The sequence below is a fragment of the Protopterus annectens genome, chromosome 13.part0, assembly GCF_019279795.1.
Source record: "Protopterus annectens isolate FY-2018-M chromosome 13.part0, PAN1.0, whole genome shotgun sequence".
Classification (NCBI taxonomy): Eukaryota; Metazoa; Chordata; order Ceratodontiformes; family Protopteridae; genus Protopterus; species Protopterus annectens.
The window spans coordinates 807,284,798-807,299,538 of record NC_056747.1 but is presented as its reverse complement, the minus strand read 5'-3'; the positions used below and the strand labels follow the sequence as shown (position 1 = coordinate 807,299,538).

General features: G+C 44.2%; 1 protein-coding gene across 1 annotated transcript in view; it reads left to right on the top strand.

Moving 5' to 3' along the window:
• RNFT1 (ring finger protein, transmembrane 1) overlaps positions 1 to 12,417 on the top strand; it is a 1,122,488-nt gene extending 1,110,071 nt beyond the window's left edge. Inside the window, exon 12 of the mRNA XM_044054534.1 lies at positions 11,944 to 12,417. Coding sequence (XP_043910469.1) covers positions 11,944 to 12,078 — 135 coding nt within the window. The 3' untranslated portion in view covers positions 12,079 to 12,417. The remainder of the gene's footprint in view (positions 1 to 11,943) is intronic.
• Positions 12,418 to 14,741: the final 2,324 nt, after the last annotated feature.

The following is a 14,741-nucleotide window of genomic DNA, read 5'->3' as shown; positions in this document are numbered from 1 at the left end:
TGCATGGACCACTGAGCAGAGTAGCCACTGTAATACTCTCATGTGTAGACGAGCTAGTGGGACTAATGTTATTGCAGCTGCCATTGAACCCAGAACCTTGAGGACAAACTTTGCCTGTACTTTCTTCTTCGTGAGCAAGATTGATACCAGATGGCATAGCGTTAGTACTCCTTCATAAGGCAGTTTTGCTACCATGTCTTTTGTGTTTGTCTGCCCCTATAAAAGTAATATGCTGTGAAGGCAACAAGGCTGATTTTTCGAAGTTTATAGTGATTCCTAGTTCTGAACAAAGACGAATGGCAGTGTCCCTTGCTTTGGTCAGTAAATGCTTGGTGGTGGTGGTTAGGAGCCAGTCATCTAAGTACGGAAACACTCGGAATCCTAGATGCCTCAGGCGAGCCGTGACTACTGCCATGCAATTGGTAAACACTCTGGGGGCTATAGTGAGACCAAAGGGCAGAGCTCTGAACTGGGAATGACTGGCTCCCAGCCGGAAGCGTAGGTATCTCCTGGATCGCCTGTCCACCTTTATATGGTAGTATGCATCCTGAAGATGTGTATAGAGCACATCCAATTGTCTTTTCCCAGAAAAGGGAGTATAGACTGCAGTGCCACCATCCGAAACTTTGTTTTCTTCACAGACTTTAGTCTGCTGAGATCCAAAATGGGCCTCCAGATGTTCAGCGCATGTTTTCTTCAGCAGCTTTTACCCTTAGGTCGCTGAATTACTTCTCTCACTTTACTAGACTTCAGAGGGATTTTCTCAAGGAGCTAGGAGATACCCTCCAGGGTACTACAGCTGCAGGGGTACCTGACAAGGTAAACTCTCAGCTTGCTACCTTAAATTATGTGATAAACTCCTCCATGTGCCTCATTTCATATGTGACCGATGGAGCGAGCAGGGCAGCAGGCACAGGAATAGCTCTGAGGAGACATTCCTGGATGCGTCTTTGTGAGTTTGCTGAACCCTTCAAGTCTTCCTTTATCAACGCCCCTTTTGACGACTCATCCTTGTTCGGGGCAAGAGTGAGAGAGACTCTTACCAGGTGTGAACAAGATGGCAAAACTCTGTCTGCAGTGGGAGTATGTTTTTCCGCCCCTACCAGACCTTATCCCAAGGGTCAGAAGAGCAGTAAAATGTGGTTCTGGAAATCCCAAAGAGCTTCGCTGGATGCATGTGGTGATTTTTCCCCCAGGGGCAGAGGGGGAAATAACACTGGAAGACACTGCCCATGTGGCAGAGGGGGTCCGCAGAATCAGGATGACAGAGATACATTCTCTGGTAGGCCCTTCCAGCGCTCCTTAAAGAAGGCCCACCTGTCCACCTCTGGAGGCAGTTAGGGGGAGATTATTACTGTACCCAAAAGCCTGGCTGGACATCACTCAAGACAAATGGGTACAGTCGATCATATCCAGGAGATACAACATTCTTTCTCTTTTCCACCCTTCCACCAAAGTCTGTCCCAGACATACTACCTGGTCAAAGGGATCAAGCAACCCTAGAAATTCAAAGGTTGCTAGGAAAAAGAGTCATCCAAGAAGTTCCTGCAGACCAAATCAGATCCAGAACCTACTCAATGTTCTTTGTAGCTCCAAAGAAGACAGGGAAAGTACAGTTGTGTACCTACCATAAATGTAGATGTTCGAGTGTATTCACTGTTGCAGTCATTACTCTTGGGTTATCCTGCTGGCAGGCTACACTCAGTCAGCCAGAATTCCAAAGTCTAGGTCCGGCGTCAGTTGCTGTCGCCTCTTCCCTGACGTCAGTGCGCCAGGGATATAAAAGATGCAGCAGATGCCATTTTCTTCAGTTTTTCTTGGCCCAGATGTCAGTTGCCCCAAATAGGTAGGCTGAAAAATATACCAATAAGAAATGCATGCACAAAAATAATATTTCCTTCATCTACAAGCAAATACACCAAAAAGGTTGTATAGGATAGAGAAGTGCAGATAAGTCCCAGCAAAGAGAAGGGGGGTGGAGGGTGGGTAACCTGGACTGCAACAGTGAATACACTCAAACATCTACATTTATGGTAGGTACACAACTGTACTATGTTCATCGTGTTTCACTGTTGCAGTCATTACTGTTGGGTAGAATCCCAAAGCTGAGGATGGGTGGCTGGGCTAAATAGGATTAGGAGAGGCTATGAGGCCCTGCAGAACTGCAGTGGCGAAGCCTGCTCTGAGTAGAGAAGGCAAGTGGTAGTGCTTTGTAAAGGTGTGCACTGAACTCCAAGTTGCAGCCGCTAAGATATCTTTGGTTGGTACTCCTTTGAGGAAGGCTGCTGAAGTGGCTGTTGCTCTGGTGGAATGAGGCCTAATGCCCTTAGGCACTGATTTGCCATGTTGAAAATAGCAGAAATGGATGCAATGGCCTATCCATTTAGAAATAGTCTGTTTTGAGATAGCCTTTCCTTGTCATCCTGCAGCATATGACACTAAAAGTTGCTCAGTCTTTCTGAAAGCTTTAGTTCTGTCCAAGTAGAAGCGCAACTGCCTGTGTATGTCCAAAGAATGCAGAATTTTCTCACCTTTGTTCTGTGGATTTGGGTAAAAGGTAGGCAAGTGAATGGTTTGGTTGAGGGCCACACTGGACACCACCTTAGGCATAAATGTAGGGTTTGTCCTCAGAGAAACCCTGTCTGGATGAAAAATGATGAAAGGTTCCATAGCCATGAGTGCTTGTAACTCTGAGACTCGCCTTGCAGAGGTTATTGCTAGGAGCAGAGCTGTTTTCCAGGATAAGAATTTTATATCTGCTGTTGATGCTGGCTTGAAAGGAGACAGGGTGAGTTTTTCCAAAACATAATTGAGGTCCCAGGCCAGAATTGGTGCTCTCCTTTGGAGGCCTAATATTTTTGGCCCCTCTGAGGTACTGCCTTATTAAAGGATGAGAAAAGATAGGTGGTTCCGTATTGTAATGTGCTGAAATGGCAGAGGCATGAATCTTAATTGATGAGAAAGAAAGGCCTTTGTTCAGCATCTCAGTTAGGTATTGTAAAATCTGAGGAATATTTGGTACAGACGTGTCAATGCCTTGTTCTTGGTTCCAAGCACAGAATCTCTTCCATTTTTCTGCATAAGATTTTCTGGTACTGGGCCTCCTGGCCTCCAAGATAATATCCATAACAGCTTTTGAAAGAGGAGTGTTCTGAATGGCTACATTATCTGCCATGCTGCCAGATTTAAGGTCCTGAGTTGGCTGTGCAGGATCTGATTGTTTTGTTGGGTCAGCAAGTGAGAAGTTTGAGGCAATATCCATGCTGGACCTTGAGACAAGCTCTTTAGGATTGGGTACCAGTGCTGGCGTGGCCAGTCTGGTGCAATCAGTATCATTTTTGGCTTCTCTTGTCTGACCTTTAGGAGTACTCTGGGAAGGAGAGGCAGTGGGGGGAAAAGCATATACTGTTAGATTTTTCCAGCTGAATGATACGGCGTCCACTTTCCATGCTTGCTTGTGATAAATCCTTGTGCAAAATCTCTGCAATTGACAGTTGTGAGGGAAGGCAAATAGATCTATGTCTGGGCATCCCCATTTCCTTATTATCATGCTGAAGACTTGTGGATCCAGTTTCCATTCGTGGGGATCCATGAGGTTTCTCCTTAGTTCGTCTGCCAGAGAATTTGTTTTTCCTGGCAGGAATTGTGCTTGCAGGTGAACTTGAAAAGTCAATGCTGTGTCCCATAAGGTCATTGCTTGTCTACATAGAGGGTAGGAATGTGTACCTCCCTGCTTGTCACATGACCATAGTGTTGTCTGTCTTTATCAGTAACTGTCCTGGATGAAGCAAGTCCTTGAAAACTGTCAGGGCATTTTGAACAGCTAGCATCTCTTTTTGATTGATGTGAAGATGCATCTGGTTTGCAGGCCATGTGCCCTGAATACATTTTCCTGCCATATGTGCCCCCAGGCATAATCTGATGCATCCGTTGTCAGTGTCTGTCTGTCTGTTGTTAAACTGAATGGCAGACCCTTGTTGTGGTGACAGGCTTCTGCCCACCATCGAAACTCCTGTTGTAGGCAGGGAATGAGTGCAATTACTGTCGGCAGGCCGTGGCAATGCTGAGTCCAAATACTTTTCAGATACCATTGTAGTTTCCTCATATGCAGTCTGGAATATGAAATTAGTAGAATGCAGGATGCCATGAAACCCAAGGCCTGCAGGATTTTCCTTGCAGATAAGTGGGTTTTTGTTGCCAATTTCTTGAAGTAAGTAGTCAGTTGTTTTTGCTTGTCTGACGTGAGATAAGCCATCTGGGCAGTTGTATTTAAGCTTGCACCCAGGAATATTATCTCTTGAGAGGGCACTAGTTTTGATTTCTTTTTGTTTACTGTGTACCCTAGGCCAATTAGTAATCTTTTTACAGACGCCAGATGGTTTAGAAGAGTGTCTTTGTTCTCTGCTTGAATTAGGCAGTCGTCCAAGTAGGGATATATTTGAATTCCTTTTTGTCTGCAAAACGCAATTACCGGTGCCAGGCATTTTGTGAAGACCCAGGGCGCAGTAGATGAGCCAAAGGGCAGTGCAGAGAATTGGTAATGCATTGAGCCAGCTATGAATCTGAGGTATCTTCTGCAAGATTGTCTGATTGGGACATGCAGGTATGCCTCTTTTAGGTCCAAAGTTACAAGCCAAGCCCTCTTGCCCAGCATGGGCAGTAGCTGCTGTACAGTGAGCATCTTGAATTTTGGAACTTCCAGAAACGTATTTAGTATAGACAGGTCCAGAATTGGTCTCCAGGTTTTGTCCTTCCAGGGTACTAGGAAAAGTCTGGAGTAAAATCCTTGCCCCTGCTCTTGTTGTGGTACTTGCTGAATGGCCCTCATGTCCATGAGGGCTGTAATTTGCTTTTGTGCCTCTGCCCATTGATTGTGTGGCAGGTCTGGCATGCCCTTTGACCTTGGTAGTGTGTGAAAATGGAACCTGTAGCCTTGGGACATTATGTTCAGGACCCATTTGTCTTGGGTAACCATTTGCCAATTTGATGAAAAAAGTGCTAGTTTTCCCCCTAAGGGGATGTCAAAAGAAAACTTCTTGGAACTGGTAGAGGAAAGTCATTGGGACTGTTTCCTGTAAGGTTGTGATTTGTCTTCTCCGCTTTTGGAGGTAGGAGCACCCCATTGTTTAGGCCTGTATGAGCCTTGGGGCTGAGATCTGCCTCTGGAATGCCTGTATCTGCTTCTTTGTGGTCTGAGACTGGAAAGGACCAATTTTTAGAAGGCCAGTTCCTGCTAAACCTGGGTGGCTGTACCTATAAGAAATCCTTGACTGTCTGCATGGATTTTGCTTTATCCTCCATTTTTTTCAACACCTCGTCTGCTTTAGTACCAAACAAAGTATCATCCTGTAATGGTGCATCTAATAATTTTGCTTTAACATGATCAGGCAGATTCTGTTCCTTTAACCAAGCATGCCTTCTAATAACAGAACCTGTGACAGCAGCCCTGCAAGAGGCCTCCAGTGAATTATAACCACATTGCAAAGTATGCTTTCCCACTTGTTCAGTTGCATGCAATAAATTCTGCATTTCCTTGTTCTCTGAACATACAGTATTTGTCAACGTTTTCTGCTTAAGTAGTGACATTAAATATTGCTGCTATTTAAGCATATGAAACTGACAATTTAAAGCCCTTACAGCCAGGGTGGCAGAAGTGTAAACTTTTTTCCCCCCATCTGTCTAGAGCCCTAGAATCCCTATCAGAGGGGACAGGGTTTTTTGCAGTGGAAGCTTTAACCCCCTTGGGACCCTGAGAAATAGTTTCTGGGTCAGCAGCGGGGTTTTTATATAGGAATTTATGAGAATCCGGGACCCTGTAGTATCTGTCTGGCTTAGCAGGTGCAGGGGGTAAAGAGTCAGGGGACAGACCGGACTCTGAAAATACATCATCTACGATGTCTAGAACAGGTGGAATAGCAAGGGGTCTGTGCTGAGGAAGAAACAGAAAGCCTCTGAGCCTTTTCTTAGATTCAGAATAATCTTGGCTCTCCCAGTGGAAATGCTCCCTCATAGTATGCAGGGTTTCCCCAAAAGAATAATCCTCAGGAGGAGAGGCTGAAGGAATGGATTCTTCACCATCAGAATCCTCATAGGGAAGCATGGAGTAATCCTGTTCAGAAGAGGAATCAGAGGAAATAGAAACCGTCTCTTGCCTATTCCCTCTTATCAGGAGGGGGATGGGAGCCCCTGATCAGGGTAATTAGGTCTTCGGCCATTTTGAGCATCTGTTTTTTAGGTATTGAAGTCTGAGTAGGAAAATGCTGTACTTGTTTCTTTGTCTTTAGAGCTACTTTAGTCTTTGTCTTTGAAGCTGAAGATGGCTTAATATAGCAATAACCCACGCCTGGGTGTGGGTAATGCTGGATTTACCCACTGTTGGCGTGGTTTGGTCCCGAGGCGGCCCAAGGACCAAACAAAGCCAACCGTGGGTAATAACAGCATTACCCACACCCAGAAGTGGGTGATTGCTATATTATACCATGACATTATTTAAGAAAAGAAACTATTACTTTTCTTAAATAATGGCATAGTATAATGCCTGTTTACTGCCCTTCCGCAGATGTCTGGCATCCGGCAGTTCTGATGTACTGCGCCTGCGCAGTACATCAGAGTTGAGCAAAAGCAACGGAGAAAGCAAGATCTCCGTTGCTTTTTACTGTTTTAGCTATGTTAAATGGGTTTAACATAGCGAGACAGTTTAAAATAAGCAACGGGATGTCCGTTGCTTATTTTAAAACTGTCTCGCTATGTTAAACCCATTTAACATAGCGAACAGAAAAAGCAACGGAGATCTTGCTTTCTCCGTTGCTTTTTTAAACACTGTCGCTATGTTAAATGGGTTTAGCATAGCGAGACAGCTTTAAAATAAGCAACGGAGATCTCCGTTGCTTATTTTAAAGCTGTCTCTCTATGTTAAACCCATTTAACATAGCGAGACAGTATTTTAAAAGTAGAGTTATACTAATGGAAAAAAGTCCGGGCGACTGGACCTTTTTCCATTAGTATAACTCGATTTACAATGTGCACGCTGGCCAATCAGCGTGCACGTTTTGGGGGGGGGGGTCATGGTATAATATGTAGTTGTGTAGGTCTGAAGACACCCTCAGAAGCTGATGCCTGCTCAGCGGCTCCGGACCCATCTGAGGGAGTGATTTCCGAGTGTCCAATGCCTTGAGTATCCAGAGGCCCAGTCAGCTCCACGTGAGAGTTGGAAGCGGCCTGTGGCTCTGAGGTGGCAGGCGCCAGGGGCTGCGAAAGTGCCTCACTGAGAACCGGCGACTGGCCTAGTAGAGGCTTCGTCGTTGGTTTTGGACCTCGGATGCCTATCCTTGTCCTTGTATTTTTTGTAAACTCCGGTTGTCGGCTGTTCCGACAGCATTATATAATTAAATCTTTGGCCAAAGTAATGAAATGCAAAATCGAACCAACCCTTGATAGTGTGTTGGTTAAATCTAGCACAAAACCAACAACTAGCAATGTTGTGATCAGGGCCTAGGCAAGGAATACAGTAAGAGTGAAAATACTTATGAGGTATTTGCTTCCCACAAGAAATACAATTAACTTTTTCTGACATCGGTCTGGAGCAAGAAAAAAGTTTCCCCAATGGGGTACTTAGCTTTAATGAAGACTTCGGTTCTGAAATTCGGATTTGAAAATCTCAGGAGTCGGCCGACCGGCACTTGGGAACTGCTTTTGCTTCGGGCACCGCGCGGCAAGAAAGACTGAAGAAAATGGCTTCGGCTGCATCTTTTATACCCCTGGCACACTGACATCAGGGAAGAGGTGACAGCAACCGACACCGGACCTAGACTTTGGAATTCTTGCCAAATGAGCGTAGCCTACCAGCAGGATAACCCAAGAGTAATGACTGCAACAGTCCTCCGGGGCTGTAATAAATTCGTTGGGCCTCCTCAGAACCGGTTCCACAGATTCTGGAGAGCCCCACACCTTTTCACTGACTACACCAAGGAGCTGATCAAAAGGCGGGACACCCAGGAGGTGGCAGATCAAGATCCGAATGCCTCCAGGTATACAGACTCCTCTTCAGAAGGGGAAAGGGTCTTCCAGCCACCTCTCTGCTTCAGGATTTCTAAGATGTCTGAAAAGGAGACATCCTCAGAAGGTGACCGTGGGGACCCTTCTAAATCCTCTAAGTCCATATCCGACGTGACAGACTCAGGGGAGTCTAGTTGTTTCTTTTTACAAGTTCTCTTCTGAGGGACCTACTCAGAGGGATACTCTGGGGAGGTTTCAGAAGAGAGTGGCTCGCCCATTGGGGCATCCTTGGGCATTGGATCTCTACGCTGGAGCTGGAGGGATGGTGTGGAGGTAGACACTAGCCCTTTCTTTAGGGGGAAGAGTGACTGGAGCCAAGGGTGGAGCAGTCTGAGAGACAGCACACTCCTCATCACCTCGAAGGCATCACAGTCCCGGCTCAAGAGAGCCTCCGGCTCTGAGGAACCTGAGATCTCCCCCGTACCAAGGATGGGGTCTTCCAGCCACCTCTCTGCTTCAGGATTTCTAAGATGTCTGAAAAGGAGACATCCTCAGAAGGTGACCGTGGGGACCCTTCTAAATCCTCTAAGTCCATATCCGACATGACAGACTCAGGGGAGTCTAGTTGTTTCTTTTTACAAGTTCTCTTCTGTGGGACCTACTCAGAGGGATACTCTGGGGAGGTTTCAGAAGAGAGTGGCTCGCCCATTGGGGCATCCTTGGGCATTGGATCTCTACGCTGGAGCTGGAGGGATGGTGTGGAGGTAGACACTAGCCCTTTCTTTAGGGGGAAGAGTGACTGGAGCCAAGGGTGGAGCAGTCTGAGAGACAGCACACTCCTCATCACCTCGAAGGCATCACAGTCCCGGCCCAAGAGAGCCTCCGGCTCTGAGGAACCTGAGATCTCCCCCGTACCAAGGATGATGGCTCCGAGGCTGATGTGGGTGCCTAGAGTTTGATCCAGCAAGGGTCCGGTTCAACTCCCCCCCCCCCCCCAGGAGCCGACGAGAGATTGTCGGCTCCCAGATCCCTCGACAGAAGGCAACATTGAAGAGATCAAAGCAGAAGTCAGAACCGATACTACACCGGGAGGGGTTTTTGGATCCAGCAGTTCCACCACAAGAACCTCCAGGCACTCCGGCTCCAAACTCAACAGAGTCAAAGGAGGAACTGAAGACAAGACAGGTTTGGGAGTCAGCTCCACGTCTTTCTGGGATGGGCTCAAGAGAATTTTTGCTAGGGCCGGTGTCCAGAGCAACCTCTTAACCACCCATTCCACATTATCATCCTATAAGTTCCTGGAAGATCGAGAGGAATGGGTGGATGATCTATGGCTACCAGCCACCGACTGCAGAAGAGGTGACTGTGGCACTGAACAGATCGGCTCCAAGGATGGTGACCGGCTCCTTTTTTGGCTCAGAGTCTGTTCCAATAACACAGGTGGAACCGAGGGAGACTTAGACTTCTCAGACCCAAGAGACTTTGGATCCGAAGCTACTTGTTTTTCTGGTCTCTTCGTCGGTTCAGAAACCAGAACTAATGAAGCTGATTTGGTAGAGCACTTATCCGAGGATTTTGAGGCCTGATTCCCTTCGACGACCGTCTCAGAAGGTCCCTTCAACAAGCCCTCGACAATTAGTTTGTTTTTCCACTCCTGCAGGACCCTAGAGCTAAAGCCGTGGCATATGGAACAGGAGTTGTGCAGGTGCACGGCTCCTAAACAATAAACACAACTAGTGTGCCCATCTGTCAATGACATTTTTTGTGTGCACGAGTCACACTTTTTGAAACCAGTGCATTTTGTCTCTTTAGTAGGATCCTTAGACATGTTGAAAAATTAGACACAACTATAGCCAGAATGCTAAGAAATCAAAAGGACACAATCCTTATATACAGTACAGTAAGCAGCAACAACACAATAAGAAAGGAGACAGATTTTTTTTTTAAACTCTTATAGGGAAAGAAGAAAAGGGGCTACAGGAGAGGTCTGTAAGTTAAATGACAATCTCCTCTGACCCAAGGAGACACCTCTAACTAAAATGATGAAACCTGCAAAGTTTAGGGAGTAAAAACAGGCACGGGAAGGGAGCCCTCTAATAAAAAATGGGCTTAAATAAAATGGGGACAAAAAGAATCCTCTAACTCAGATTCTTCTAAGGAGAAAAACTAAATGTAGACGAGTTAGTACAGAAAGGCCTGAGAAAAAACAACAGCCCAGACAGAAACAATAAACAGTGGAAGAACCAACAGTATGCCCAAATCACTCAAAGAAAGTAAGCTTGTTTAAATAATGCAACAATATCAATGTTTTGACACAAAATATCACTAAAGAATTATAAAATAAAACAGACTTAGCCTGAGCCAGTGAAAAAGCAATCCCGAAGCAGCAAGCGGCAAACGAAATCTAGGTAATTGTCACTAGGCATCTTGGGATAGGGTGTAGCCTCGAGCTAGTGAAAGCTCTCGAGCTTTAATATGTGGCCGAGTCAGAAAAAATGCTCACTTCCGAACCCAACCATCAAGAATGAAGGCGAGATAAGGACAGCGTAACATCAGATGTTTCACACACTAATAAATTAAAAACAGAAGGTTGTGCAGCAGCTGTCCATAGCTCCAGAGATTTGGCCTTTTCTTACTTGTTTTACAGTTGTGCATCTGGTCCTCCTTTTGGCTATGTCGAGGATCCACCTCTGTCTGAAATGTTGGCGAGCACCTGTAAAAGAGAAAAAGAAAGGAAGGCAGACCCTCATTAACTCAACCTTTGTATTAAAGTGGAAGATACCTCCCATCACTTGAGCAAGCATCAAGAAGGCCCAGTATTCTGTGGGTGAATGGTGATCCATTGCCATAATTGTCATCACCTTTGGAGACCTGCAGTTGCTATAAGTTGCTGTTAAATTTAGCAGAGTGTCTTACATGCAGTCACTACTTTGCAAATGCTGAGGGTTTTCCCCAGAAGATTGATTTTGCAGTGTACCATGGAGTAACCTTAGAATTGGTGTACATGCCTCCTTCCACATATGTGCTAAAAACTCTAATCCTGCCACTGCCTGTACACTCTACTCATTCTACCTTACCAAAAGCCCTCTCCTTTACAGTGCCATTACACAACACACACACACACACACACACAGCAAGAAATACATAAAACATTAAAGCTGTCATGTACCATAGCCCTTACTCTAACCCTAACCCAGAAACACTCTCGCGCATACCTGAATATCTAAATAAACATGAACATATACAGAACAGTAAATTTGTCTAGTACTCCAACCCTAACCCACACTCACTCACACACACAAGCACATGCTCTTTCACCTAATGCCGAAGCTTTCATTATTTCTAAAAGCTTCTGTATTAGCAAATAAAACTCCACTTTACCTTCACATAGCCACAGCGAATTTCACAAATGAGCACTCAGTTGTTCATAACTTCACTATTTCTGGCACTCATGAATTAAGTGTTTTTGATGAAAACAGTAGTAAACTCAATCAATTAATAGCACATTTGTTGGAGTTTATTGAAACCACACATACAAGATGTGTGTGCATGTGGACAGAAGAGAGTACATTTTTGGATGTGGCAGTTTCTTACCTTCATTAGCTGGTAATACGATCAGAGCTATTGCTTCTTTTTTGCATCTGTTACTTGGTTCATTCCATAAGCAGCACTATTTCTTCTGGAGTTTTTGCCTTTGTCATACTGTAGTGTTCGGACCTTGATTGAGTATACTGTCAACTCCCCTTATGACAAGAGAGGCGCGTATGCAAGTGCAGTACCAAACGATAGCTGTTGCATTTAGATACTACCGCCTTTGAAATGCCCTGTTGCATGTACTTACTAGATCATGGAGAGGTTTTGGGGGATGGTGCTGTACTGGTAGAGCATATTCATTTTAAATTTTTAAAGGCTTGAACAGCTGATTAACTGTCTCTCCTTTTTCTACAGCACATATTCTGTGAAGAATGCATTTATTTATGGTTCATTCGAGAGAAGACCTGCCCCCTTTGTAGAACAGTGATCAGAGATGGAGTTCAAAAATGGAAGGATGGTGCCACTGCCTCACACCTGCAGCTTTACTGAGGGAATGTGAATTGCATTAAGAACATTAATTTTGGTGAAGGGGTAGATGCTTTGTACCTGAACAATAAACTGTCTTGAAATGACAAGTCCTGCTGACATATACATATGCTGAACATGGAATTCCTACTCTACGTACTTTATTTATATTCTGTTACCATATTATGCTTATTGTTAAGCACCAGATTTGCTTTGATTGCCATCGACTTGCAGTATGGATATTTGGCTTGAAAAAGCCTCTTGTGTTTATGGTTTATAGTAAGATCTTGTTAACTCAAACCTCATACATCATGGGCTAATGTGTTGAAAGATACATTAAAATAGCTGTATGTATCACATGTAGGTCATGTTTACTGGTTATATTTATTTATAAAAACATGCAGATAATTTATGTACTGGTGCAAAAACATCTCAAGTCAGTAATGACTGAGGAACATTGTTCAGAATTTTTAACGTGGCACACCTGTTCCTTTATCGAACTACAGTGCAAAACACTGTAAAACTAACTCCTTCGTAATGTAAAACATATTTGTGCAACACAAGCCACCCATATTTAGAAATATGTAAGTATGGTAGCATTTTTAGAAAAGATGTTTTTCTCTGGGTTGGTTTGAAACCAACATTTAACCCATACCACTGATGGCCACATTGCCAGATTCCCCTGTGCAGCAGCTGCTTTGGAAGCCTTCTCCTAAATTTGAAATGTATAAAGTTATAGTGGGTCCAAAAACAAAACAGTATAAGAAACGTGTGTGTGTGTATATAAGATTTTCAGTCCATATATCTCTAGTTAATTGCTGTATATTAATCAAATCAGACAGTAGTAGTAGAAGTAGCGAACTTAAACTCGTCTTAAAGGAAAACTCCACCTTAGAACTCAAAAAACATATTTTTTTCATTGTATCTTTGTTTTGCTCTATTTTAATGCCTCAAAATCACTCCAAGTGCTTCTTTTACAATTTTAATACGTTTCTCTCAAAATGGCGGATGATGGGGCCTGCCCTGGTAACGTGATCTTATTTTCTTGCTTTCCTTCCTTTTTCCCAGAATACATTTCAAGTCCTCTTTATGTGAATCATGCCAGACATAAGGAAGTGGTGCTGTTTTCTCATGCCATTAAAATATAATGGCAGGACTGTGAAGCACTGTCATCTAAACACACCTTTTGTAAAAGAGCTGCTTGATAATCAGGAAAGTAAACTGGTTCCAGGATCCTTTTCAGCCACAACATAAGCTGCACTGGCAAAGATAACAGTTATGAAATGCACTTATCAATACAAATAAAATACTGACAGAAAGACATTGACCACCAAGATTGCATGTGGAACACATAGCCAATGTGTGACCAAGTAAATCATTGAGCAAAATTTACTAGAATGTATACATTAATAATGCTTAACTATATTATGTTTATTATAAATTCATTGTATGCACACACATAGTGTTATGTGTTTCTGTATATGTATATAAAGGACATATGTAGAAAAGCATGTGTGTGTATGCATTTAAACACAGCTAAGTACTTCTGATTTCCTTTTCTTAGTGTTATTTAATGCAAGGACACACAGTAAATGTATGTTAAAGTAAATTCAGCTGTATATTATGGTTGCTCTCTGACAATGCAAGGACTGACTCAAAGTCAGTAGGAATCTCTTAAAATGGATCTGCATGTATCAGATATGCATCCCCCTCTGGAAGGATGTCATACAAAGCATAAAAGACCTTTTTTATGAACAGTATCAGTGCACCTAGTTGATAGGGTTGCCACCTGACTCACTCTCTGCAGTTCTGGCATGTGTGTGTGTGTGTGGGGGGGGGGGGTTGAAAATGGTAAATGCATTTATACTTTACAAGAAAAAGTATTTACTGACTTTTCTATAAATGTCACAGAAATCTTTGCAACTACTCTTAAGTTATCTTAACACAAACTGTTATAAATAACATTTAAAGCTTAGAATTTCAATACTGGGTTGCTGCTTATGTAAATTTGTCAGAGTTGACAATTTCCTTTAAACCTCTGACCTAATTGCTTTGTTTTGCTATGAAAGGGGAGTGTTAAGATGTCCTTCAAGAATGCAACTGCAGTCCTTACATATGGGTTGTCCTGCCTCAGGCAGCCCTTCGATCGGCCGGATTCCAAAGTCTGGGTCCGGCGTCGGCTGATGTCGCCTCCTCCCCGACGTCAGAGCGGCTGGGGTATATAAGCATCAGCCGACGCCATCTTCCTCAGTCTTTCTTGCTGCGCGGTGCCCGAAGCAGAAGCAGTTCGCAAGTGCCGGTCAGTCAGCTCCTGTGTTTTCAGTATCGAAGTCATCAAAAAGCTAAGTACCCCATTGGGGAACCTTTTCTTGCCTCAGCCGATGTCGGATAAAACTGCAAAAGTTAATAACTGTTTGTCTTGTGGTAAACAAATACCTCATAAGGACTTCCATTCTTACTGCCTTCCCTGCCTTGGCCCAGACCACAACGTCTCGGCCTGTGCTGCCTGTGCTTGCTTCAATAAGCGCACACTCAGGCGCCAGGCAGAATTTGCTGAAGACTTTTTTGGCGAAAAATACTCCTATATCATGCCGTCGGAACAACCGACTACACATATTTCCAAAAAACGGAAGGACCGAGACCGACATTCTCGGCCCGCGACTTCCACCGACACCACGCCAAAACCT